The sequence below is a fragment of the Equus przewalskii genome, chromosome 19 (assembly GCF_037783145.1).
Source record: "Equus przewalskii isolate Varuska chromosome 19, EquPr2, whole genome shotgun sequence".
In the NCBI taxonomy this organism is placed as follows: Eukaryota; Metazoa; Chordata; class Mammalia; order Perissodactyla; family Equidae; genus Equus; species Equus przewalskii.
This window is the reverse complement of record NC_091849.1, coordinates 4,804,214-4,828,738: the sequence shown is the minus strand read 5'-3', so window position 1 is coordinate 4,828,738 and position 24,525 is coordinate 4,804,214. Positions and strand designations below refer to the sequence as shown.

The 24,525-nt window shown below is 40.9% G+C and overlaps 1 protein-coding gene across 6 annotated transcripts in view; it reads left to right on the top strand.

Annotated features, from left to right (window-relative positions):
• The window catches only part of FAM217A (family with sequence similarity 217 member A), a 38,395-nt gene that overhangs the window by 6,558 nt on the left and 7,312 nt on the right, over positions 1 to 24,525 (top strand). Inside the window, exons 3-9 of one of the 6 annotated variants that reach the window (XM_070584999.1) lie at positions 253 to 357; positions 1,331 to 1,418; positions 3,072 to 3,156; positions 3,308 to 3,321; positions 3,954 to 4,028; positions 4,119 to 4,186; positions 19,003 to 20,189. In XM_070584999.1, coding sequence (XP_070441100.1) covers positions 253 to 357; positions 1,331 to 1,418; positions 3,072 to 3,156; positions 3,308 to 3,321; positions 3,954 to 4,028; positions 4,119 to 4,186; positions 19,003 to 20,189 — 1,622 coding nt within the window. Of the gene's footprint in view, positions 1 to 252; positions 358 to 638; positions 937 to 1,330; positions 1,419 to 3,071; positions 3,171 to 3,307; positions 3,322 to 3,953; positions 4,029 to 4,118; positions 4,187 to 19,002; positions 20,472 to 24,525 lie in introns of those variants that run through there. The other 5 variants (XM_070585003.1, XM_070584998.1, XM_070585000.1 and 2 more) reach the window with 5 other exon arrangements.

Below are 24,525 nucleotides of genomic sequence, written 5' to 3'. Positions count from 1 at the left end.
GAGACCGCGCGGGGCGCAGGGGCAGGAGCCGCGGCCCCGCGCCCTCCCCGGCGGCGTCGCCCGTCCCGCGGGCCTGGGGACGCCCAAGAGGCGCCGGGCCTGGGCGGCCGCCGCGGGACCCCGGCCCCCGAATCCGGCGGACTCGGCGGGCGTTGCGGGCCCCGGGCCGCCTCGGGGGGGACCGTCCTCCGCCGAGGGGGCGGCGCTGGCGTCCGGCCGGCGCGCGCTGCCCTCCGTGTCCTCCCGCCGCAGGAAGGCCGGGCCGCAGGCCGCGCACGCGGAGGGGCCCGGGCCTCTGGGCGGCGGAGCCCTAGGAGACGACGGCGGGGACGACACGTGGGCCTGCGGCGCCGCGGGGTAAGAGGCCGGCCCGCTGTCCCCTCGCCCTGCGCGCCCCTGGGCCGCCACGCCGGGAGGGGGGCCCTCGCCCCCGCCCGCCCCGCGCCTGCCCGCACCTCCCTCCGGCCCCGCCCGCTCTCCGGCCCTTTGTGATTCCCCGACCCCCGCAGAGCGGGCCCTGCCCGCCCCCGACGCCGTCCGCGGCCGGGCGGCGCCCCCTGCTCGGCAGCCTGCGTCCTCCTGCCATCTCCCATCCCGGTGCCTGGCGGAGAGCAGGTGGAGTCATACTTACTGATTCCAGACCCACCGGAACTGTATTTCCCGTTTCTTCAGGATACACCTTCCCTCTAGGAGACCAAACATTGTGAACGATTAGCAAATACACGGAATACTGCGGTGGCTTTAATTTGTGATTCTTTCCAGATAGCCGAACCTTAACCCAATGATCGCTTGTTCTTTTAGGTTCCCTAATGCTGCTCCCGTAAACAGTGGTGCGCTTAGAGGGCGTGCGAGTTTGGTGTGGAAAGCAGTGTTGGGTCCCGTGGGCCTTCCCCTGTCTCTGAAACCCGCCCGCGGTGCCTGCGCTGCCTGTGGAAGGTTAATCGGCTTTCCAACGCAGCGCCTGTTCGCAATGATTAAAAGCAGAGTTCATGGCCCTGTTTTATAAGTTCCAGATAACTCACCTGTTTTTCTGATTTGTATTTTATCTTCCTATCTGCTATCTCCCTTCTCACCTCACACCGTAATTTCCTAATCTTCTGCGAGTTAGATCTTCCAATTTGCTTTTATGTAAGCCCTCTTTTGTTGTCTGGCTCGCCCCTTGCTTCTGCTTGATTCTATATGACCACCCCCGCCCCGCCCCTCTAGTCCCTTTCTCATGCCTTCCAAGCATTTTCTGAACCTCCTTTAGATGGGGAGCCAAAGCTCATGCTTTCTTTTAAATCAGTGTCGTACCTCACCCATGGATGTGCCTTTTCCACAACCTGTATAGGATTTTAAGGAAACAGAGGAGCAAAATGGGGAGAAGAAATGGTGAGACCTGCGGTGCCAGCCTGCGTGTGTCCAGCGTCTCTCAAGAGGTATGGCGGCGGTGGCCCCGGGCGTCGGGCCGCGGCTCCCCTGTGAGGGGCGGCTGCTGTCGACCCCCACTGCTGAGACGCCTTGCTGCTTCCTATTTGTGAGCAGTTTGTACTGAGTTTTCCTCTTGGCACATTTGGAATATCAAATGGAAAATTTTTATTTGTTTTAGCAAAGGAAAAGATAACCAGCTTCTCTCCAAATCTCAAAACATTTCTAATTGCAGTTGGGTATTGTTAAAGATGCTACCTTGATCAGTCAGGCAGTGCTCACTTTTTTTATTTTCTCGCACATATTTTGTGAAAACTATTGGTGAGGCAGGCGGGGTATCAAAAAGGAGAACCACTTCCACCCTGGAAGGAGTCTGCGATCTGGCTCGCGTCGTGTGTAGTTGTTCGTCTTCGTCACCGGTTGGCCACTTTGATCCCCCTGTTTTTGTGTATGATCCCAACAGCACAGTTTTCGTCAGCTTCCCTTTACCACGTTAATTTAAGGATATTTCTCTCACGTGGTACTTTGTACATTAGTGCGGCAGGATTACATATGTAGCCGAAAGAAGCTTCAGAATCTGTCAGGGTGGTTTTAAAAATACAAATAACTGGGCCTTACACTCGTCCTACTGAATCAGAATCTAGAGTATTTTTTTCTACTATTATTTTTAAAAAGCTCTCCAGGTGGTTCTCATCTGGAGCCTAGACCCAATACATGTTATCTCCGAGAGCAGAGAATTGTTATTTTTCAGAAACCTCCAGAGAAAGATAATCTGCAGCCTGCTTTCCAATGTTCAACTATCCTTCGTGTCAGGAGATAACTTCTTTGTGGATCAATTAAATGCTCATATTGTATTTAAGCTCATTTCTCCCTCTTCCTCCTCGGTGGGGAGATGATACCTAATAGTGCCTAAAATTTCATTTGTACATTGCTTAGAGTATAATCTACAAAGGATTTTCTCGTTTGAGATAGAAAACCACTGAATTCATTCCGAAAAAATTACTTTTTTAATAAACTAATCACCCCTTCACCTTCCCTTTTCCGGGGTAAGTTTTTACACACTCCTCACATTTTTTTCCCCACAACACTCAGCACAATGTCTGGAACTTAAATATTCAGGAGATATTTGTACCTTTTCCTCTTCTTTTTCTGGCTTTCTTTTGAATATTTCTTGAGTGTTTCTCAACATCTGGAGTCCAGAGTGAGTAGTGGGGCTGGTCAGTGTTGTGTATAATGTGAGATCAGTGAATTTTCTTTGGTTGATGGAAAGATTTTATAGGCTTTCAGATACAGTCCTCAGATACAGAAATTTGGTGAATGTGCCGTTGTGTACCAGGGACACACTGAACTGGACACTTTGTTATATTTTTTAAATCAATTTTGAAAACCTGTGTGCCGTTAGTTTTAATAAAATGAGAATGAAACCATAAATTGCTGTAAACACCTTTCCATTTCCTGACTAATAGGTGTTATCTAGCTGATAAGGGTTTGGTAAGAGAACATTGCTGGCTCCTCAGAAATGCCGATGGTGTCCTTAGAGGAGGGAGGGGTCAGGAAGCTTGTGCCTTTTGTCAGCCTTTACCCAAAGGACGTGGAAAGTTATGTACTTGAGCTTTTAAAATTTTCCTAACATTAAGTTTATCCTGAAACAAATGTTGTTTTAGAACTTATCTTACTGGCATTTGGATTCAGAAGTACCTGCTCCTGCGAATAGAAACCTGCCACCTGGAAGGGACAGCCCAGCAGGTGGTAAGACATCCTCCGTGTGTATTGATGCCTCTAGGAAAACTTGGATTCCTACTTAGAGTCTCATTAACACTCAGAGTAAAGGGGATTTGTTTTTAATATAATCAGTTTTATGTAACTATTAATTGTCATTTTTTTATACACATTCTTTCAGGCAAAATTAACAAGGTAAGGATAAATGTTTAATTCATTCATAAAATGCCATTTTAAAATTATATGTATGTTCTGTAAAAAAAATTTCTTCCCTCAAAGTTAAACTTTAAATTTCTGTATAAATCTTCGAACAAGTCAAAGCCTTTACTATTTTACCGGGGTGCAAATTGGTCATTAAATTACTATTGTATTAAATTGTTTTTTCAATATAACAATACTATAAGCGGAAATTAAACTCTTAGTGAATATGGTGTTTTCTAGTCATTGCCAAAAGGGAAGTGGGCTCAGCACTTAAGATGTCTTGAAGCAGTTGAAATGGTTAATATTTTGTTTTGAAGTAATGAGAAAATTAATCTTTAGCTTTTTTGATCAGAATATAAAACACTTAACTCTTAGTAAAATAGAGAAAAGGATATCCAAGGCTCACTAGTTGACACTGTTTAGTTGGTATTTATACCAGATTATACTAATTCCTGCTGCAGTAAACAAATGCTGTGTGTCTGTATGTAAGCAGTGTCACAGGACTTTGCTACATATTTCTTGGCTAGAACTATATATTTCTTGGTTAAAACAAGAACTATACATTCTTAGAACAAGAGTAGGGAACAGACATACATTGTGTTTAAAATTCTGCTGCTGCTTTCTAGAAGCATTTGGAAATTCCAGTAGAGCAACTGATGCTAGATCTGAATTTGTCAGAGCACACTCACCAAAGAACTCAGGTGGGATTTTATTCATCCTACTCTTAAAGGATTATTTTTTTAAAATGCATGTGGTTACTAAAATGTTGTCTGTGGTTTTTCTGTTCTCAGAGTGGTAGACAAGGAACTTTTCAGTTATGGAGTTACCCTCTTAAGGAAGGCAGCACTGTGGAGAACAGGTGAGAGATTTATTTTTGAAAAGCCCTAAATTAATGAAGTAAATCTGAATACAGTTAAATACTCCTCTGAAATACAAGGACAAAGAAAGAACCAGAAGAAAAGAGTATTGTGTGCAAATAGTGAGAAATTATAGAAACTCACCCTAAAATAGGAAGTGGCTGGCAGACACCAGAGATAATCAGTTTAGGGGAAATTAAGAGTTTACTGTGCCCTTACAGTGAGGGTTTCACTGGATAGTTTGGCCTCTTGTTGAGGGGAAAGGATCTGTGATAGGAAAGTCATACTCCATGTGCCAGGCAGGCTTTTAATCCCGTACGTGTACCGACTCATTTAACCCTCACAACAAACACTCGTGTAAGGTGGGTGCTATTCTCACCATCCTTATTTTACAGCTGAGGATGTTGACACAGGGTGACAAGCAACTCGCCCGAAGTCATACAATTAATGAATGGTAGGACCAGGATGAAAAGGAGCCTGGCTCATGCTCATAATCACCACAGTCTATTGGTTCTCAGACCTTCCTTGGATTTGAATTCTTATCTTTTGGTTCTTTTTTTTTTTTTAGAGCTTTTTTTTTTATTGAGTTCATTCTAGTTTACATCAATGTGAGATTTCAGCTGTACACTATTTCTTGACTGTCCCCACATAGGTGTTCCCTTCACGCCCTGTGCCCACACTCCACCCCACTTCCCCTGGTAACCGCTGAACTGTTCTCTTTGTCTGTGGGTTTGTTCATACTCCACACATGAGTGAAATGATACGGTGTTTGTCTTTCTCAGTCTGGCTTATTTCGCTTAGCATAATTCCCTCCAGGTCCTTCCATGTTGTTGCAAATGGGATGAATTTGTCTTTTTTCTAGCTGAGTAGTATTCCATTGTGTATATATACTGCATCTTCTTTATTCATTCGTCCCTTGATGGGCATCTAGGTTGCTTCCAAGCCTTGGCTATCGTGAATAGTTCTGTGATGAACATAGGGGTACATATGTTGCTTTGGAACTGCTGATTTCCAGTTGTTTGGATAGATACTCAGCAGTGGGATGGCTGGGTCATATGGTATTTCTACTTTTAGTTTTTTGAGGGAATCTCCATACTATTTTCCATGGTGGCTACACCAGTTTGCATTCCCACCAGCAGTGTGTGAGGGTTCCCTTCTTTCCACACCCTCTCCAACGTTTGTTATTTTTAGTCTTAGTGATTATAGCCACTTTAACAGGTGTAAGGTGGTATCTTAGTGTAGTTGTGATTTGCATTTCCCTGATGATTAGTGATGTTGAGCATCTTTTCATGTGTTTATTGGCCATCTCTGTATCTTCTTTGGAAAGATGTCTGTTCATATCCTCTGCCCATTTTTTGATCAGGTTGTTTGTTTTCTTATTGTTCAGTTGTGTGAGTTCCTTATATATTATGGAGATTAACCCCTTGTCAGATATATAATTTGCAAATATTTTCTTCCAATTGGTGGGTTGTCTCTTTGTGTTTTTTTATGAGGAACATGAGCCCTGAACTGAGGAAGACTGTCCCTGAGCTAACATCCGTGCCCATCTTCCTCTACTTTATACATGGGACGCCTACCGTAGCATGGCTTTTTGCCAAGCAGTGCCATGTCCGCACCTGGGATCCGAACCAGTGAACCCTGGGCTGCCGAGAATCGGAACTTGTGAACTTAAACTGCTGCGCCACCAGGCCGACCCCGGGTTGTCTCTTGGTTTTGATGCTGGTTTCTTTTGCCTTGCAGAAGCTCTTTAGTCTGATGAACTCCCACATATTTATTTTTTCTTTGTTTCCCTTGTCTGAGAAGACATGGTATTCGAAATGATCCTTGTTAGTTCAATGTCAAAGAGTGTACTACCAATATTATCTTCCAGAAGTTTTATAGTTTCAGGACTTATCTTCAAGTCTTTGATCCATTTTGAGTTTATTTTTGTGCATGGTGTGAGATAGTGGTCTACCTTCATTCTTTTGCATGTGGCTGTCCAGTTTTCCCAACACCATTCATTGAAGAGACTGTCTTTTCTCCATTGTATGTTCTTGGCACCTTTGTTGAAGATTAGCTGTCTGTAGATGTGCAGTTTTATTTCTGGGCTTTCAGTTCTGTTCCATTGATCTGTGTGCCTGTTTTTGTACCAGTACCACGCTGTTTTGATCACTATGGCTTTGTAGTACATTTTGAAGTCAGGGATTGTGATATCTCCAGCTTTGTTCTTTTTTCTCAGGATTGCTTTAACAATTTGGGGTCTTTGGTTACCCCATATGAATTTTAGGATTCTTTGTTCTATTTCTGTGAAGAATGTCGTTGGGCTTTTGATTGGGATTGCATTGAATCTGTAGATTGCTTTGGGTAGTATGGACATTTTAACTATGTTTATTCTTCTAATCCATGTGCGTAGAATCTCTTTCCATCTCTTTATGTCATTATCAATTTCTCTCAGTAATGTCTTATAGTTTTCATTGTATAAGTCCTTCACCTCCTTGGTTAAATTTATTCCTAGGTACTTTAGTCTTTTAGTTGCGACTGTAAACGGAATTGTATTCTTGAGTTCTCTTTCTGTAAGTTCATTATTGGAGTATAGAAAAACAACTGATTTTTGTAAGTTGATTTTGTACCCTGCAACTTTACTGTGGTTGTTAATTATTTCCAATAGTTTTCCCTTGGATTTTTTGGGGTTTTCTATATATAAGATCATGTCATCTGCAAACAGTGAGAGTTTCACTTCTTCACTCCCTATTTGGATTCCTTTTATTCCTTTCTCTTGCCTAATTGCTCTAGCCAAAACCTCCAGTACTATGTTGAATAGGAGTGGTGATGGTGGGCATCCAAGTCTTGTTCCTGTTCTCAGGGGGATGGCACTCAGTTTTTGCCCATTGAGTATGATCTTGGCTGTGTGTTTATCATATATAGCTTTTTAATGTTGAGATAATTTCCTTCTATCCCCATTTTGTTAAGAGTTTTTTTTTTTTTTTATCATAAATGGCTGTTGGATCTTGTCAAATGCTTTCTCTGTATCTGTTGAGATGCTCATGTGGTTTTTATTCCTCAGTTTGTTGATGTGGTGGATCACGTTGATTGATTTGCGGATGTTGAACCATCCCTGTGTCCCTGGTGTGAATCCCACTTGATCATGATGTATGATCCTTTTGATGAATTGCTGAATTTGGGTTGCCAACATTTTGTTGAGGATTTTTGCATCTATGTTCATCAGCGATATTGACCTGTAGTTTTCCTTTTTTGTGTTGTCTTTGTCAGGCTTTGGTATCAGGATGATGATGGCCTCATAAAATGTGTTAGGCAGTGTTCCATCTTCCTAATTTTTTGCAATAGCTTGAGAAGGATAGGTATTAAATCTTCTCTGAATGTTTGGTAGAATTCCCCAGGGAAGTCTTCTGGTCCTGGGGGTTTATTCTTTGGGATGCTTTGATTACTGTTTCAATCTCTTTCCTTGTGATTGGTCTATTCAGATTGTCTGTTTCTTCTTGATTCAGCTTTCAGAGGTTGTATGAGTCTAAGAATTTATCCATTTCCTCTAGATTATCCATTTTGTTGGCATATAGTTTTTCATAGTATTGTCTTATAATCCGTTGTATTTCTGTGGTGTCTGTTGTTATCTCTCCTCTGTCATTTCTAATTTTGTTTATCTGAGCTTTCTCTCTTTTGTTCTTTGTAAGTCTGGCTGGGGGTTTGTCAATTTTATTTATCTTCTCAAAGAACCAGCTCTTTGTTTCATTGATCCTTTCTCCTGCCTTTTTTGTTTCAGTAGCATTTATTTCTGCTCTGATTTTTATTATTTCTCTCCTGGTGACTTTGGGCTTTGTTTGTTCTTCTTTTTCTAATTCAGCTAGGTGTAACTTGAGATTGCTTATTTGGGATTTTTCTTGTTTGTTAAGGTGAGCCTGTATTGCGATGAATTTCCCTCTTTTTTTAAAAAAAATTTTTATTGAGTTAATGATGGGTTACAATCTTGTGAAATTTCAGTTGTACATTGTTGTCTGTCAGTCGTGTTGTAGGTGCACCCCTTCACCCTTTGTGCCCACCCCCACCCCCCCTTTCCCCTGGTAGCCACTAATCTGTTCTCTTTGTCTACATGTTTAAATTCCTCATATGAGTGGAGTCATACAGAGATTGTCCTTCTCTATCTGGCTTATTTTACTTAACATAATTCCCTCAAGGTCCATCCATGTTGTTGCAAATGGGACGATTTTGTTCTTTTTTACAGCTGAGTAGTATTCCATTGTATATATATACCACATCTTCTTTATGCATTCGTCTGTTGCTGGGTGCTTAGGTTGCTTCCACATCTTGGCTATTGTAAATAATGCTGCAGTGAACATTGGGGTGCATGGGACTTTTGGAATTGCTGATTTCAAGATCTTTGGATAGATACCTAGTAGTGGGATAGCTGGATCTTATGGTAGTTCTATTTTTAATTTTTTGAGGAATCTCCATACTGTTTTCCATAGTGGCTGCACCAGTTTGCATTCCCACCCTCAGTGTATGAGAGTTCCTTTTTCTCCACAACCTCTCCAACATTTGTTACTATTTGTTTTAGTTATTTTTGTCATTCTAATGGGTGTAAGGTGATATCTTAGTGTAGTTTTGATTTGCATTTCCCTGATGATCAGCGATGATGAACATCTTTTCATGTGCCTATTGGCCATCCGTATATCTTCTTTGGAGAAATGTCTGTTCATGTCTCCTGCCCATTTTTTGATTGGGTTCTTTAATTTTTTGTTGTTGAGTTGTGTGAGTTCTTTATATATTATGGATATTAAGCCTTTGTCAGATGTATTACTTGCAAATATTTTTCCCAGTTAGTGGGTTGTTTTTTTGTTTCAATCCTGTTTTCCCTTGCCCTGAAGAAGCTCTTTAGTCTGATGAAGTCCCATTTGTTTGTTCTTTCTATTGTTTCCATTGTCTGAGAAGACATGGCATCCAAAAAGATCCTTTTAATACTGATGTCAGAGAGTGTACTGCCTACATTTTCTTCTAGAAGCCTTATGGTTTCAGGTCGCAGCTTTACGTCTTTGATCCATTTTGAGTTTATTTTGGTGAATGATGAAAAAGAATGGTCAATTTTCATTCTTTTACATGTGGCTTTCCAGTTCTCCCAGAACCATTTGTTGAAAAGACTTTCTTTTCTCCATTGTAGGCCCTCAGCTCCTTTGTCGAACATTAGCTGTCCATAGATGTGTGGTTTTATTTCTGGGCTTTCAATTCTGTTCCATTGATCTGTTCACCGGTTTTTGTACCAGTACCATGCTGTTTTGATTACTGTAGCTTTGTAGTATGTTTTGAAGTCAGAGATTGTGATGCCTCCAGCTGTGTTCTTTTTTCTTAGGATTGCTTTAGCAATTCGGGGTCTTTTGTTGCCTCATATGAATTTTAGGATTCTTTGTTCTATTTCTGTAAAGAATGTCATTGGGATTCTGATTGGGATGGCGTTGAATCTGTAGAGTGCTTTAGGTAGAGTGGACATTTTAACTATGTTTATTCTTCCAATCCATGTGCATGGAATGTCTTTCCATCTCTTTATGTCATCATACATTTCTTTCAGAAAAGCCTTGTAATTTTCATTGTATAGGTCTTTCACTCTTTAGTTAAATTCATCCCAAGGTATTTTATTCTTTTTGTTGTGATTGCGAATGGTATTGTGTTCTTGAGTTCTTTTTCTGTTAGTTCATTATTAGAGTATAGAAATGCTACTGATTTGTGTAAATTGGTTTTATACCCTGCAACTTTGCTGTAGTTGTTGATTACTCCTAAAAGTTTTCCAATGGATTCTTTGGGGTTTTCTATATATAAGATCATGTCGTCTGCAAACAGCGAGAATTTCACTTCTCCCCTCCCTATTTGGATTCTTTTTATTCCTTTTTCTTGCCTGATTGCTCTGGCCAGGACCTCCAGTACTATGTTAAATAAGAGTGGTTATAGAGGGCATCTTTGTCTCCTTCCTGTTTCCAGGGGGATGGCACTCAGTTTTTGCCCATTGAGTATGATGTTGGCTGTGGGTTTGTCATATATGGCTTTTATTATGTTGAGGTAGTTTCCTTCTATGCCCATTTTGTTCAGAGTTTTTATCATAAATGGCTGTTGGATCTTGTCAAATGCTTTCTCTGCATCTATTGAGATGATCATGTGGTTTTTATTCCTCAGTTTGTTGATGTGGTGGATCACGTTGATTGATTTGCGGATGTTGAACCGTCCCTGTGTCCCTGGTATGAATCCCACTTGATCATGATGTATGATCCTTTTGATGAATTGCTGTATTTGGGTTGCCAACATTTTGTTGAGGATTTTTGCATCTATGTTCATCAGCGATACTGGCCTGTAGTTCTCCTTTTTCATGCTGTCCTTGTGAGGCTTTTGTATCAGCGTGATGTTGGCCTCGTAGAATGTGTTAGGAAGTGTTCCATCTTCGCTAATTTTTTGGAATAGCTTGAAAAGAATAGGTATTAAATCCTCTCTGAAAGTTTGTGTAGAATTCCCCAGGGAAGTCTTCTGGTCCTGGGGTTTTATTCTTTGGGATGCTTTTGATGGCTGTTTCAATCTCTTTCCCTGTGATTGGTCTGTTCAAATTGTCTGCTTCTTCTTGACTGAGCTTTGGGAGATTGTAGGAGTCCAAGAATTTATCCATTTCCTCTAGGTTAGCCATTTTGCTGGCATATGGTTTTTCGTAGTATTCTCTTATAATCCATTGTATTTCTGCAGAGTCTGTTGTTATTACTCCTCTTTCATTTCTGATTTTGTTTATTTGAGCTTTCTCTCCTTTTTTCTTTGTACGTCTGGCTAAGGGTTTGTCAATTTTATTTATCTTCTCAAAGAACCAGCTCTTTGTTTCATTGATCCTTTCTGCTGCCTTTTTTGTTTCAATAGCATTTATTTCTGTTTTGATTTTTATTATTTCTCTCCTTCTGGTGACTTTGGGCTTTGTTTGTTCTTCTTTCTCTAATTCAGGTGTAGTTTAAGATTGCTGATTTGGGATTTTTCTTGTTTGTTAAGATGTGCCTGAATTGTGATGAATTTTCCTCTTAATACAGCTTTTGCTGCATCCTATATGAGTTGGTATGACATGTTATCATTTTCATTTGTCTCCAGGTTTTCTTTTGATTCCTTCTTTAATTTCTTCAATGATCCATTGCTTGTTCAATAGCATATTGCTTAGTCCTCACATCCTTGTGCCTTTCTCATCTTTTTTCTTGTAATTAATTTCTAGCTTTATAGCATTATGATTGGAGAAGATGCTTGTTATTATTTCAATTGTTTTAAATTTGTAGAGGTTTGCCTTGTTTCCCAACAAATGGTCTATCCTTGAGAATGTTGCATGCGTACTTCAGCAGAATGTGTATTCTGCTGTTTTTGGATGGAGTGTTCTATATATTTCTATTAACTACAACTGTTTTAGCTTTTCGTTTAGCTCCATTGTTTCTTTGTTGATTTTCTGTCTGGATGATCTGTCCATTGATGTGAGTGGGTGTTCAGGACCCCTGCTATTATTGTGTTATTTTTGATATCTTCTTTTAGGTGTGTTGATAGTTGCTGTATGAACTTTGGTGCTCCTGTGTTGGGTGCATAGATATTTATAAGCGTTGTTTCTTCTTGATGAAGTGTCCCTTTGATCATTATATATTGGCCCTCTATGTCTCTCTTTACCTGCCTTATCTTGAAGTCTGTTTTGTCTGATATAAGTATTGTGACACCTGCTTTCTTTTGTTTGCTATTAACTTGGAGTATTGTCTTCCACCCCTTCACTCTGAGCCTCTGTTTGTCCTTGGAGCTGAGATGTGTTTCCTGGAGGCAACAAATTGTTGGATCTTGTTCTTTAATCCATTTTGCCACTCTGTGTCTTTTTATTGGAGAGTTCAGTCCATTTACATTGAGGGTGAGTATTGACGTACGAGGGCTTAATGCTGTCATTCTGTTGCTCGTTTTCTGGTTTTCCTGTGTTTCCTTTGTTTCTAGTCCTGTGTGTTTTAGCCTACCCCTTGACTTCTGTAATTTCTTATGCTGGGTTTCTTAGGTTTTTCCTTATTTATGTTTTGTGTCTTAGTTCTGTTTTTCAGTTTAGTGGCTACCCTGAAGTTTGTATTCAGAATCTCGTGTATAACATAGTCCATTTTCTGGTGGTGTCTCACTTGCTTAGCCTAAACTGTTTCAGTCCCTTTCCTCCTCTTATTCCAACTTGTGTTGTGAGTTTGTGGTTAGGGTGATAAGATTGTCTTTGCTTTGGTGATTTCCTTCCCTTTATCCTAATGCTGTAGTTGAATATTTGCTGTCCTATTCAGTGTCTATCTATTTGTCTCCCTACTTTGTGTTTTATGACCCCTTACTCCGTTTTTTTCTTTTTTCAGGTGTGAGAGCCTTCTTGAGGATTTCTTGTAGTGGAGGTCTTGTGACTACAAAGTCCCTTAACTTTTGTTTGTCTGGAAAAGATTTAATTTCTCCCTCATATCTGAAGGATATTTTTGCTGGGTAGAGTATTCTTGGCTGTAGATTTTTATCCTTTAAAGTTTTGAATATGTCACTCCAATCTCTCCTAGCTTGTAAGGTTTCTGTAGAGAAATCTGCTGAAAGTCTGATGGGGGTTCCTTTGTAGGTTATTTTCTTCTGCCTTGCTGCCCTGAGTATTCTTTCTTTGTCATTCATTTTTGCCATTTTTACTACTATATGCCTTGCAGTAGGTCTTTTTACATTGACAAATCTAGGACATCTGAAAGCTTCCTCAACACACATTTCTCTCTCAATCCCTAGATTTGGGAATTTCTCTTCTATTATTTCGTTGAGCACAATTTCTGCTGCATTTTCCTTTTCAACGCCCACAGGAATTCCGATGATTCTTAAGTTGCATTTTCTCATTGAGTCAGATATTTCTCTGAGATTTTCTTCAGGTTTTTAATTCTTAGTTCTCTTTCTTCCTCTGTCTGGAGCCATTCAGCCTGTCTATCTTGCATTATGCTAATTTTCTCCTCTATGGTGTCTACGCAGGCATTCAGGGACTCCGTATTCTGTTTTATCTGATCCATTGTATTTTTCATCTCTAGTATTTCTAATTGATTCTTTTTTATAATTTCAATCTCTTTTGTGAAGTAACTCCAGAACTCGTTGACTTGTTTCTCTATTGTTCCCTTTACCTCATTGAATATTTTGATGATAGCTATTTTGAACTCATCTTCACTTAGTTTACCCATTTTCAAGCCCTCAGGACCTACTTCTGTATTTTCATTGTTTTCCTTTTGGACTGGAGCTTTTATAAATTGGTGGATGGTGGAGGAGCGGTTTTTGCGCATGATGCTATTATTCGGTTGCAGTTACAGCCTGTTGCCACTAGATGGGGGGTCAAGAGCCTTGTGTTCTGAGCACTCCAACTTAAGCCATGATAGCGGTGTGCATCATGGGTTGAGGGAGGAGGGGCACTTTCACTACTGCTGCGCTGGATTGGATCGGCTCTCACTTTCTGGTCTCCTGGGGCCCTGGCTTTCTGGGGTTCCCCCACGTGATAGCTTTCCCCCATTAGAGGCTTTCCACTGCACCAGCGGTGGGAGTCCTGGATGATCCCGTGGCCCTGCGGCCCCTCCCCCGCTCCCTCCAGCACCCACGGCAGCAATCCCAGTCTCTAGGGTAGGGAGCGAAGTTCTCTCCTATCCCGTTCCAGCTCCTCCCAGGGTGGCTCCAGCCTCTCCGCCTTCCGGTGTTTGGCTGCTGTGCGTCTCTGATGATTTCTGTTATTAGGATTTTTTCTTTGGTTGGAAAGCAGTTGCTCTTTTTCATTTTAATTTGGAGAGGAGAGAGTCCCGGGTGAGCTCATGCCACCATGTGGCTGACGTCACCCCCAAGATCATCTGAATTTCTCTCTTAACACAGCTTTTGCTGCATCCCATATGAGTTGGTATGGTATGTTTTCATTTTCACTTGTCTCCAGATATTTTTTGATTTCTCCTTTAATTTCTTGAATGATCCATTCCTTGTTCAATACCATGTTGTTTAGTCTCCACTTCTTTGTCCCTTTCTCAGTTTTTTTCTTGTAATTAATTTGTAGGTTTATAGCATTGTGATTGGAAAAGATGCTTGTTATTATTTCAGTCTTCTTAAATTTATTGAAGCATAGTCTATCCTTGAGAATTGTTCTGTGTGCACTTGAGAAGAATGTGTATTCTGCTGTTTTTGGATGGAGTGTTCTATATATGTCTATTAAGTCCAGCTGGTTTAGCTTTTTGTTTAATTCCACTGTTTCCTTGTTGATTTTCTGTCTGGGTGATATATCCATTGATGTGAGTGGAGTGTTGAGGTCCCCTACTATTATTGTGTTGCTATTAGTATCTTCTTTTAGGTGTGTTAATAGTTGCTTTATGAACTTTGGTGCTCCTGTGTTGGGTGCAGAGATATTTATAAGTGTTATTTCTTCTTGATTGAGTGAGCCTTTGCTCATTATATACTTCCCCTCTTTGTCTGTCTTTACCTGTCTTATCTTGAAGACTACTTTGTCTGATATAAGTATTGCAACACCTTATTTCTTTTGTTTGTCATTAGCTTGGAGTATCGTCTTCCACCCCTTCACTCTGAACCTGTGTTTGTCATTGGAGCTGAGGTGTGTTTCCTAGAGTCAGCAAATTGTTGGGTCATGTTCCTTAATCCATCTCGCCACTCTGTGTCTCTTTATTGGAGATGTCCATCCATTTACGTTTAGGATGATTATTGATGTGTGAGGGCTTAATGCTGTCATTTTATCACTTGTTTTCTGGTTTTCCTGCATTTCCTTTGTTCCTCGTCCTGTGTGTTTTGGTGTACCCATTGAATTATGTAGTTTTTTATGATGTGTTTCTTTGTTTTCTCCTTATTTATTATTTGTGTCTCTGTTCTGCTTTTTTGTTTAGTGGTTACCCTGAGGTTTGTATTCAGAATCTCGTGTATAACATAGTCCATTTTCTGATGGCCTCTTATTTACTCAGTCTAAACCAATTCAGTCCTTTTCCTCCTCCCCTCCTGAGTTGTTTTTCTCATATCTTATTCCATCTTGTGTTTGCGTTTGTGGTTAAAATGACAGATTATCTTTGTTTTTGGTGTTTTCCTCCCCTTGAGCTTAATGCTATACTTGAGTATTTGCTATCCTATTCTGATTCTGTCTACTTATTTATCTCCTTACTCTGTGTTTTTTGACCCCTTTCTCCCTTTTTTTTTTGCCCCAGGTATGAGGGCCTTGTTGAAGATCTCTTGCAGTGGGGGGGTCTTGTGGCTATGAAGTCCCTTAGCTTTTGTTTGTCTGGGAAAGGTTTTATCTCTCCCTTATATCTGTAGGATATTTTTGCTGGATAGAGTATTCTTGGCTGAAGATTTTTGTCCTTGAAAGATATGTCGTTCCATTCTCTCCTAGCTAATAAGGTTTCTACAGAGGAATCTGCTGAAAGCCTGATAGGGGTTCCTTTGTAGGTTATTTTCTTCTGCCTTGCTGCCCTGAGTATTCTTTCTTTGTCATTCATTTTTGCCAGTTTTACTACTGTCTGCCTTTCAGAAGGTCTTTTTACATTGACAGATATAGGAGATCTGGAAGCCTCTTCCATACAGATTTACCTCTCTTTCCCTAGTTTTGGGAAGTTCTCTGCTATTATTTCTTTGAACATGCTTTCTGCTCCATTCTCCTTCTCTTCACCTTCTTGGATACCTATAATTCTTATGTTGCATTTCCTCATTGAGTCGGATATTTCTTGGAGACTTTCTTCATTTCTTTTTAGTCTTAGTTCTTTTTCCTCCTCTGCCTGGAGCATTTCAACATGTCTATCTTTGATTGTGCTGATCCTCTCCTCTATGCTGTCCACTCGAGTGTTCAGGGAATCCATATTTTGTTTTATCTCTTCCATTGTGTCTTTCATCTCTAATATTTCTGATTGATTCTTCTTTATAGTTTCAGTCTATTTTGTGAAGCAGCTCCTGAACTCGTTGAATTGTTTCTCTACATTCTCTTTTACCTTGTTGAGTTTTTTGATGATAGCTACTTTGAATCATTGTCATTTAGATTACATATATCTGTGTCCTCAGGACTGAATTCTAGGTGCTTGTTGTTTTCTCTGTGGTCTGAAGATTTGATGTAGTGTCTGATATTGCTAGAGGAAGTGGGTTGGATCTTATGCATCCTGATATTATTTGGTTGTAGTTAGCACCTGTCATCACTGCGTCGGGGTCAAGAGCCGCGTATTCTGAGCCCTCTGCCTTCAGCCGAGATCCTAGGCAGTGGAGCTGGCGGTGGGTGGGTTGGCGGAATGGCACTATCTCCTGCATGCACTCCAGGCTTTCTCACTCTGCTCTGGCTGTCTGGTCTCCTGGGGTCTTGGCATGATGTGGTCACCTCCCACCCCACAAAAGCTTTCGCCCCATTAGAGGGCTACCTTCTATTCTATGAGGGCCCTAAGGAGTCCTTGGTGATTCTGTGAACACGCATCCCTTCCCCTACTCCTTCCCTCATGGATCTTCCCATCTTCATGATTGCAGTCTTTAGGAGAGGGAGGGAAGTTCTCTCTTACCCTATTCCAGCTTCTCCAAGGAGGGGCTCCAGCCTCTCCGCCCTCCATTGTATGGCTGTGTGCCTTTCTGATGTTTTTGTGTTGTGTTAGGATGTCCTTTGTCAGAGTATGGATGCCCCTTTTTGTTGTATGTTGCAGGGGAGAGAGTCCCAGGCAAGTTCACTCCGCCATGATGCTGACATCACTCCCTTAATTTTTGGTTCTTAAACTTTAGTGTGCATTAGGACCAACTGGAATGCTTCCTAGAAACTCATGTTTCTGTTATTTGGAAATTAGCATTTGTTACTCACTGTTATGTGTCCCTTTTACAGAAATTTTATATTTAATGGAGACCTTGAGCTCTATGCCATTCTTTTGTACCCAGTTTTGACAATAGGGTGGCTCACTTGATAGCAGCTATCTCCTCGTCAGAGGGTCAGTTTTTGTGAGGCTCAGGATAAAACTCACCTAAGGCTGAAATTCAAGGGGGGAAACCGAGCAGTGCTGAGGGGACTGTGGTGATTCATGTCCTAAGGGAATGTCGGAGCTGATGGGGACAGGAAAGAGTACTAGAAGGAACTCAGCTGGGAACGGGATTCCAAGGCAAGCGATCAGTGAAGGGCACTGGATTTTATCATGCTGACAGACAGCTAACATGAATGAGTCAGGAGAGGGCAGTGGCTAGGATTATGGACATGGGATCCCACTACCTGGATTTAACTCCCAGCTCCACCACTTACTAGATGCATGACCTTAACCACTCTGTGCCTCAGTTTCCTTATCCATAAAAGGTAGAAAATAAAAGTGCCTGTCTCATGGGGTTTATGAGGACTAAACAGAACAATGTGTTTGATAGGTATTTGCTATTAATATTGGGAAGGCCTAATCATGTTACAGAGTTGGAAGCGTGGTATCAATGAAATATTTTATTAGAGATTTTTCTCCTCAATATACTGTCAACAAGTAAAGAGAATAAATGATAACTTTCATTTAGTGTTGACCATTCTACAAAGTAGATTCATGTAATTGTCTTGCTTCTCAGTGCACCTCCGAGGAAGATATTATTTCCATTTTGCTCACTGTGGCAAATGGGTTCAAACCCAGGTCGTCTCCCTGCTCTTCACTAGACTACATGGATTGTGGCTGTTATCACTTGTAGATTTACAGTGACTTTCCTATGGTTTTTCAAGTCATTATACCTAATATTTAGCTAAATGAATACATTTTTACCATTTTCTCTAGAAATTAAAGTATTTTTCAAAGTCCTTCAAGATTACTTTGTTATCTTTAATGTAAACTGGCTTTAAAAGAAGCAAAAAGATAATGAGACTATATATATGTCAATGCATCAAATCTTTCAATGTCACTATTTCTAGTAGGCTTTTTAAAAAAACGAACTGTAAACTCGGTTTTCTATGGCCTGGCTTTTTTGAAGTTTTTATTTTAATATAATACTTAGAAGTATTACTCCTAAAATAAAAGAGCACCATTAGATGAAAATTACTATGCACTCTATCTGGGATAATTTTTGCTTTATAGACATTGTTTTTCTTTTTTGTTAGAATACTTTTAAAAAATCACAATGGCTAAAGTAGAAGCCTTTATTAAGTAACCTAACTACATTCTTTAAGAGTTTCCTTCTATCTAATTCTGAGTCAACAAACATTTCACTATAATTTCAGTTGGAGTTGGATAGCCTCCTTTTCAGACGTCATAATTGCATGTATAATATATTCATAGACAAATAGATGTAATAAGCCACTTTTAACCTAGTGGCCATTCATAGCCACAGTTAGCCATAATGTGGCTAATTATGATCTAGTCACCTGTCCATGCATAATGGGATACCTAGTTAATATTTTATTTTGTTTTTTTGAGGAAGATTAGCCCTTAGCTAACTACTGCCAATCCTTCTCTTTTTGCTGAGGAAGACTGTCCCTGAGCTAACATCCGTGCCCATCTTCCTCTACTTTATACATAGGACACCTACCACAGCATGGCTTCTGCCAAGCGGTGCCATGTCTGCACCCGGGATCCAAACCATGAACCCTGGGCTGCCGAGAAGTCAGATGTGTGAACTTAACCACTATGCCACTGGGCCAGCCCCCACCTAGTTAATATTTTAATCTATACTTTAAAAAAATGTATATAGTTGTATATAATTAGAACATATTTGGAAATGAACATATTTCTGTTACAGATAGATATATATATGCCATTGGGAACTAAACAGTAACCAGTCTTTGATAAAGATTACTATTCATTATCATTTTAATAGCATTTTAATTCTAGTCAACAAACCATTCATTAATTAAATCACTTTTTTTAAGGGATTTCAAAAACTCTTCAGTGGAAACTGGCTCTGATATACCCAGTAATCCCACAAGCCTCTTCACTCTGAACCACTCACTAGCAAGTGCTTCAGCTGATAAGCAAGTTGGTTCTTACCCTGGACTGCAGATGCCATTAGGTCTCTGCTGGCCGTATGCTGACGGAGACTTTTTTAAGGACAGAAATGAGCCTCCTGTTAATTTATGTTCAACTATAGAAAACAACAATGGTGAAACTTTATCTGCTCCAAATTGGAATTTAAAATACGGAAACAGCAGTGTGGAAGAAAATTTAACAGATGAAAGTGATTTGTCAGAAAGTGAAAAAGCAAATGATACTTTACTTAGCTATTTTAAAAAGATGGACCTGAACTTAAAGCCAGAAACAATAGAAAATGTTGAAGAATCTTTCACAGAGGAACCGAGTGAAGTATTTCCATATCCTGATTTTCTCCCTCCTCCTTTCAGTACTCTGGACTTGCACAAATTAGCGCTCTCAAAATCTGAAAATTGGAAAGCAACAGTGGAGCCTCCAGAAAGCTCTATTGAACATTTGATAACTCGTTTACTGGAAATGGAAAGATTACAACATATGACTATACAAAGAGAGAGGCCAAGACTACAAACAGCCTCCTGTACTCCAGCAGTTACTGAACGACCCTCTTCCTCTAAAGCTATACCCAAAATGAGACAGCCAAAACTTGCTGACTCTCTGAGTCTTCAGACAACTTGTGTAGATAAAAGTCAAGAAAAAAGAAAAAACAATGCTGGTTCTTGTAAGCTTGAACAAAATGCTTCAAAATGGAATTGCAGCAATGCTGGCAAATATAAATGGAATTCTAGATCACCGTCTCTAAAAAGTTCAACCACCACAAAACAATTGATTGCAACTTATGATGACTTTAAGAATCCCAAAATCTCCATTTTAAATCCATGCCAAGAACTCTCCACCAAGCCTACTACTACCCAAACAACTCAATTACTGGTTAAAATGGTCTCAACGAGATGTCTGCCACCTAAGTCTCCAATACCAATTTCACCTATTCCTCTGTCTTTTCCTGAAAATCAGAGGGAAGAAATTAAGGTACCAAGGACCAAAAAGAAACTTTACCGAAAAAACATAGTGTTGAACAGACCATTCTACATTCAGAAGCTAAACTGTTTATCATCTTCGTTTATGGCTAAGGGTAAGTGCTCACTCATTGATCAAAAATAACTGTTCTTTCAATGTGAGCAAATCTAGTCCAAGAAGCCCGGCTGAAATACGCTTCATCATTCCAAGATACAGATATTAAACACACACACACACACACACACACAGTCTTCGATGTGATATGGAATAGGGCTTGTGACAGTCTCTGCTGAGACGTGTAATACAAATCCAGGGCTTCCATACTAACATATTTGAGAATCTTTTGCATGTTATGTTTCAAAGAAATGTTTTACTTAGTAAACTAGTCTATTCCAAAGATTGTTCTTCTGTCGTGATTGTTTTCCCAGTACAGCGCTATCCTCAGTGAATGGTACAATCGACTTCCTGCTGCTTGTAGCTACTCTTTTACGTGTCCTATCATACAGTCCTAAGAATGCAGTTACCGCTAGCAGTGACTTTTTTTCAGTTCTTCCCACTCTGGTACCTTTTTTTCTTTCCCTTCCCACCTCCACAAATCTCCTTTGTCTATCATTTTGATCTGTCCTTTGGGTATTTATTTGCTTGGCCATTAAAAGCTAAAGAAGTTGCTGTTTGGTTAAACTAATACATAAGACCCTCTCGGTCCTCCTAGGAATCCCTAGAAAGTTCCCCTGTCCCAGGCCCTTTGTCATACACGTGACAGCAAGATCAGTCTCTTTGGGGCCCAACTACAGGTTTAGACATGAAACAGCCCTCTTCCTCTTGGATCCAATAGTTTTTAAATGTCAAAGGAAAAATGAGAAAAGGTCACTGTCCGCAGAGCATCCAAACTCTCACGTTAATAGAATTTTCCCCAAGGCTCTTAAGGAAAAGTCTTAACTCCTGTTTATTGAAACTCAGGCAGCTAGAGCTTACGTCATTAACTGGTGGAAAGGGAAACTACATGATTGACACACTTACTGCACGTAAGAATCAGGGAAACAAACAAGTGGAGTCCTGGGCCCTATTGCAGGCCTATGGAAACAATCTTCGGGAGTGGGGCCCAGGGACCTACATTATAAGCGAACATCCCAGGTGATTTTAATACAGGTGGTTCTTGGATCACACTTTGAAGAGCATTGTAAAGGGAAAACTTAATGTAACGTGCCTAGATGGGAGTTTGGATATTTTAGGGGTGCGGGGGGGCAGGGTAGTGTGCTTTGGTTTTAGTGGCTGGTTGGTAAATTCGAATTCATTTTTCTTTTCATTTCTTTTCTTTTTTTTGAGGAAGATTAGCCCTGAGCTAACTACTGCCAATCCTCCTCTTTTTGCTGAGAAAGACTGTCCCTCAGCTAACATCCATGCTCATCTTCCTCCACTTTTTTTATACGTGGGACGCCTACCACAGCACGGCTTTTGCCAAGTGGTGCCATGTCCGTACCCGGGGTCCAAACTAGGGGAACCCTGGGCCGCAGAGAAGCAGAACATGCAAACTCAACCGCTGTGCCACGGGGCCGGTCTCTCGTTTTTCTTAAACATTAAAAAAAAAACACAGTGAAAACTTCAAATATTACCCAAAGGTAAAAATGAAAAGCAAAAAGCCTCTGCCTGCCCTCACCTCCCCACACAAAGGCGGTTGATACCAAATTTTATCATCCCCCCAAATAAGATGGAATATTTGAATTAGGGATGGGCAAGATGAACGACAATTCAAATAAATGTTGAAGACCGCTACTGTAGCTTGTTTCCTCTAACCTATCTTTAGTAAAACAATAAGGCTCAAATAGTTTTCTTAGAGGCAAGGGTCAAAGAGAGTATGCTTAGTTTTCAGGTTAATTTTGAAGAATTTTCTGGAACCATATGAACACAGCAATGGAAAATAAACTGTTCAGGATCCCACAGAATTTTACCTAAATCTCATACAATTGGTGTCACTATCCAAAGTAGTGTAACATCCCTTTCAGACAATTATAACAAAAAGTGGACTTAACGTTTCCACTCAGTTCCAACTTGCAGTCATCTTTCTCGTTTCCCCTGCCTTCTACTATCTTTACTGTCACTCTTAGAATTCTAGCGGGTCTTGAACCTTTTTTCCCAGCCCTTTGTGCTCATTCTCATCTCTGCTTTACCTGTTTGGGTTTTATACCCTCACCTTTAGGGCTGTAATAATGTACTTTCTACTCATAAAACCTTCAGGAAGGCACACGACTGCTTTGCTCACCACTGACTGTATCCTGGACAATCACTGCCTGGCATCTGGTAGAGACCCTTCGGAGTATTTGATCACGGAATGGACTTCACCCATCACTGAGGGGCGTTATACACGACAGGGCAGTTACAAGCACTGGCTCCATAGCCAGACTATCTGAATCTGAACCCAGGCTCTGCCACTCAACAACTCTAACCCATCAGGCAGGTTCCTTAACCTCTCTGTTCCTCACTGTCATCATTTGTAAGGGAGGGTGGAATACCTTTAATCTCATATAATCATGTGAGGATCCTGAGTACAGTGCCTGACAGTCAGAAAACATTGGGGAAAATAGAAATGACGCAGGGGGCAGAGTGAGGGGGATGAGCTGCCACAGCACTGAAGTAGCCACCACTGGAGCAACGACTCTCTACATAAGTTGTCTTCCTTCTTACAAGGCACGTACCACGCATGCACCAGGCGCCAGGGACGTGGTATGAAGTAATGCAGACACAAAGCCTGGTTTTCTGAAGACCAGTGTGGAATGGACATGAGAGATGGGACACAGGAGGTGGGGAGGAGCATTTTAGAGGTTTAGGGAATACAGGATCAGTCTGTCAGGGGTTCCATGAAAAGGATCTCTGCACTAAAGGATCGTTTTGGTCCCTTTGAATGTGGGGGGAAAAGTGATTTTGGGCTTTTATTGGCTTAGAGAAAATTAAGGCCAACTTTCCTATTGGAAACATGACAAGTTACTTAGGATGCCCTTAGACCTAAAAATAGGAGCTACTGAAACACCTACCAGACAATTTCCAATTAGAGCCCAAAATTGTGTTAAATGGAATTACTCAAAAAATGTATTAGCATTGCTGATTTCAATTATGAGGCAAAGGGATTAACAATTTTAACATGTCACGATTACTTAGTAAAAGTATCATTGCTGGGATTCTTCTAGGTAAACTGAGTCCCCAGCATGAGGTCAGAAGTGGTATGCAGGAAGTCGACGTAGCCGTTGCAAGTTCATCTTGTAGAATGGCGAGGTACAAGACTTGGCCAATACATGTGAATTGGGTGTAGAAAAGCTCACCACTGGATGGCAGGGCACTAACTATAAACAAATTCAAATTTGGCTATTTTTTCAGACCTGTTAGAAGCTAACTTATACCACTTATTTTTGAAAAAAATTTTTGGCAAAGTTCGTAACATAATTATATTCAGGAAATTTTAGTTAAACTCAGCCTCCTGGCTTGCTCATCAATTTCCATGTTTAGCTCTCCAGTACTGGTATTTTTTCTTAGCTCCTTTTTGGATCTTAACTGAGGTAGATTCTGACTTCCCCATGAGTAAGAGAAAGCGCATGTAAAAAGAGATATTTCTCCTGAAACAATTTGCAGCCACCCCCTCCTGCCCCTGTACACCCTGTATTTCACTTTCCCCAACAAACACAGGATCTCACAAGCCTTCTCAGTCAGTCACTTTAGGTAGATGAACATGCAGCTCTTAATCCTCTGCCAGCCCAAGGAGAAAACTACAACCAGGGCCTTTTCAAGGCGGCTATCCAGAGCCTCTGACATTGGGCCTCTTTGGTGATAAAAACCAGGACTTGACCAAACTAGCTTCTGCTGGCCATTTGGTGGCAGGCAGCTACAACTGGGTTGGCCATACTCTACAGTGACACTCTGTCCCTCCCTACCCCAATCCTGCTTGGCCGTGCTCGAGATTCACACAACGCCCTGTTCCTCTTAAGCATCTCATTCACTGTTTTTAAAAGCTGAAGACAGATCCTTTAAGAGAAGAAAATAGTGGGTTGACTGAGGCTAGGAGGCCAGTATTTGTCAGGCTCCTCATCAGCAATGAACCAATTTAAAGCATCACAGAAAAGGGAGTTATCTCACTACTACTTATGTTTCTGTTGCTGGGAAAACCAAGTCAGAAATATATGTAACAAGAACATCAACAGAACACCCTTTCACGTGTGTTCTGTACTTAGTTGCTTAGAAAACGTTTTGATGTTTGTCAGGATGATCACGCCAAACTGGCTGCTCCCAAGCTGCAGGTCTGGGGAAGGGCAGACGCTGCCCCGCAGCTGGTCAAGATCCCTCCACACCTCTCCCCTTCACTGAGATTCACGAAGCAGCAGATGTCTTCTAAGATCTTTTAAAGTAAATATTTAAGCTTAACCCAGCAGTTCCCAATTATATGTGGGCACGGACACTTTTCAAAG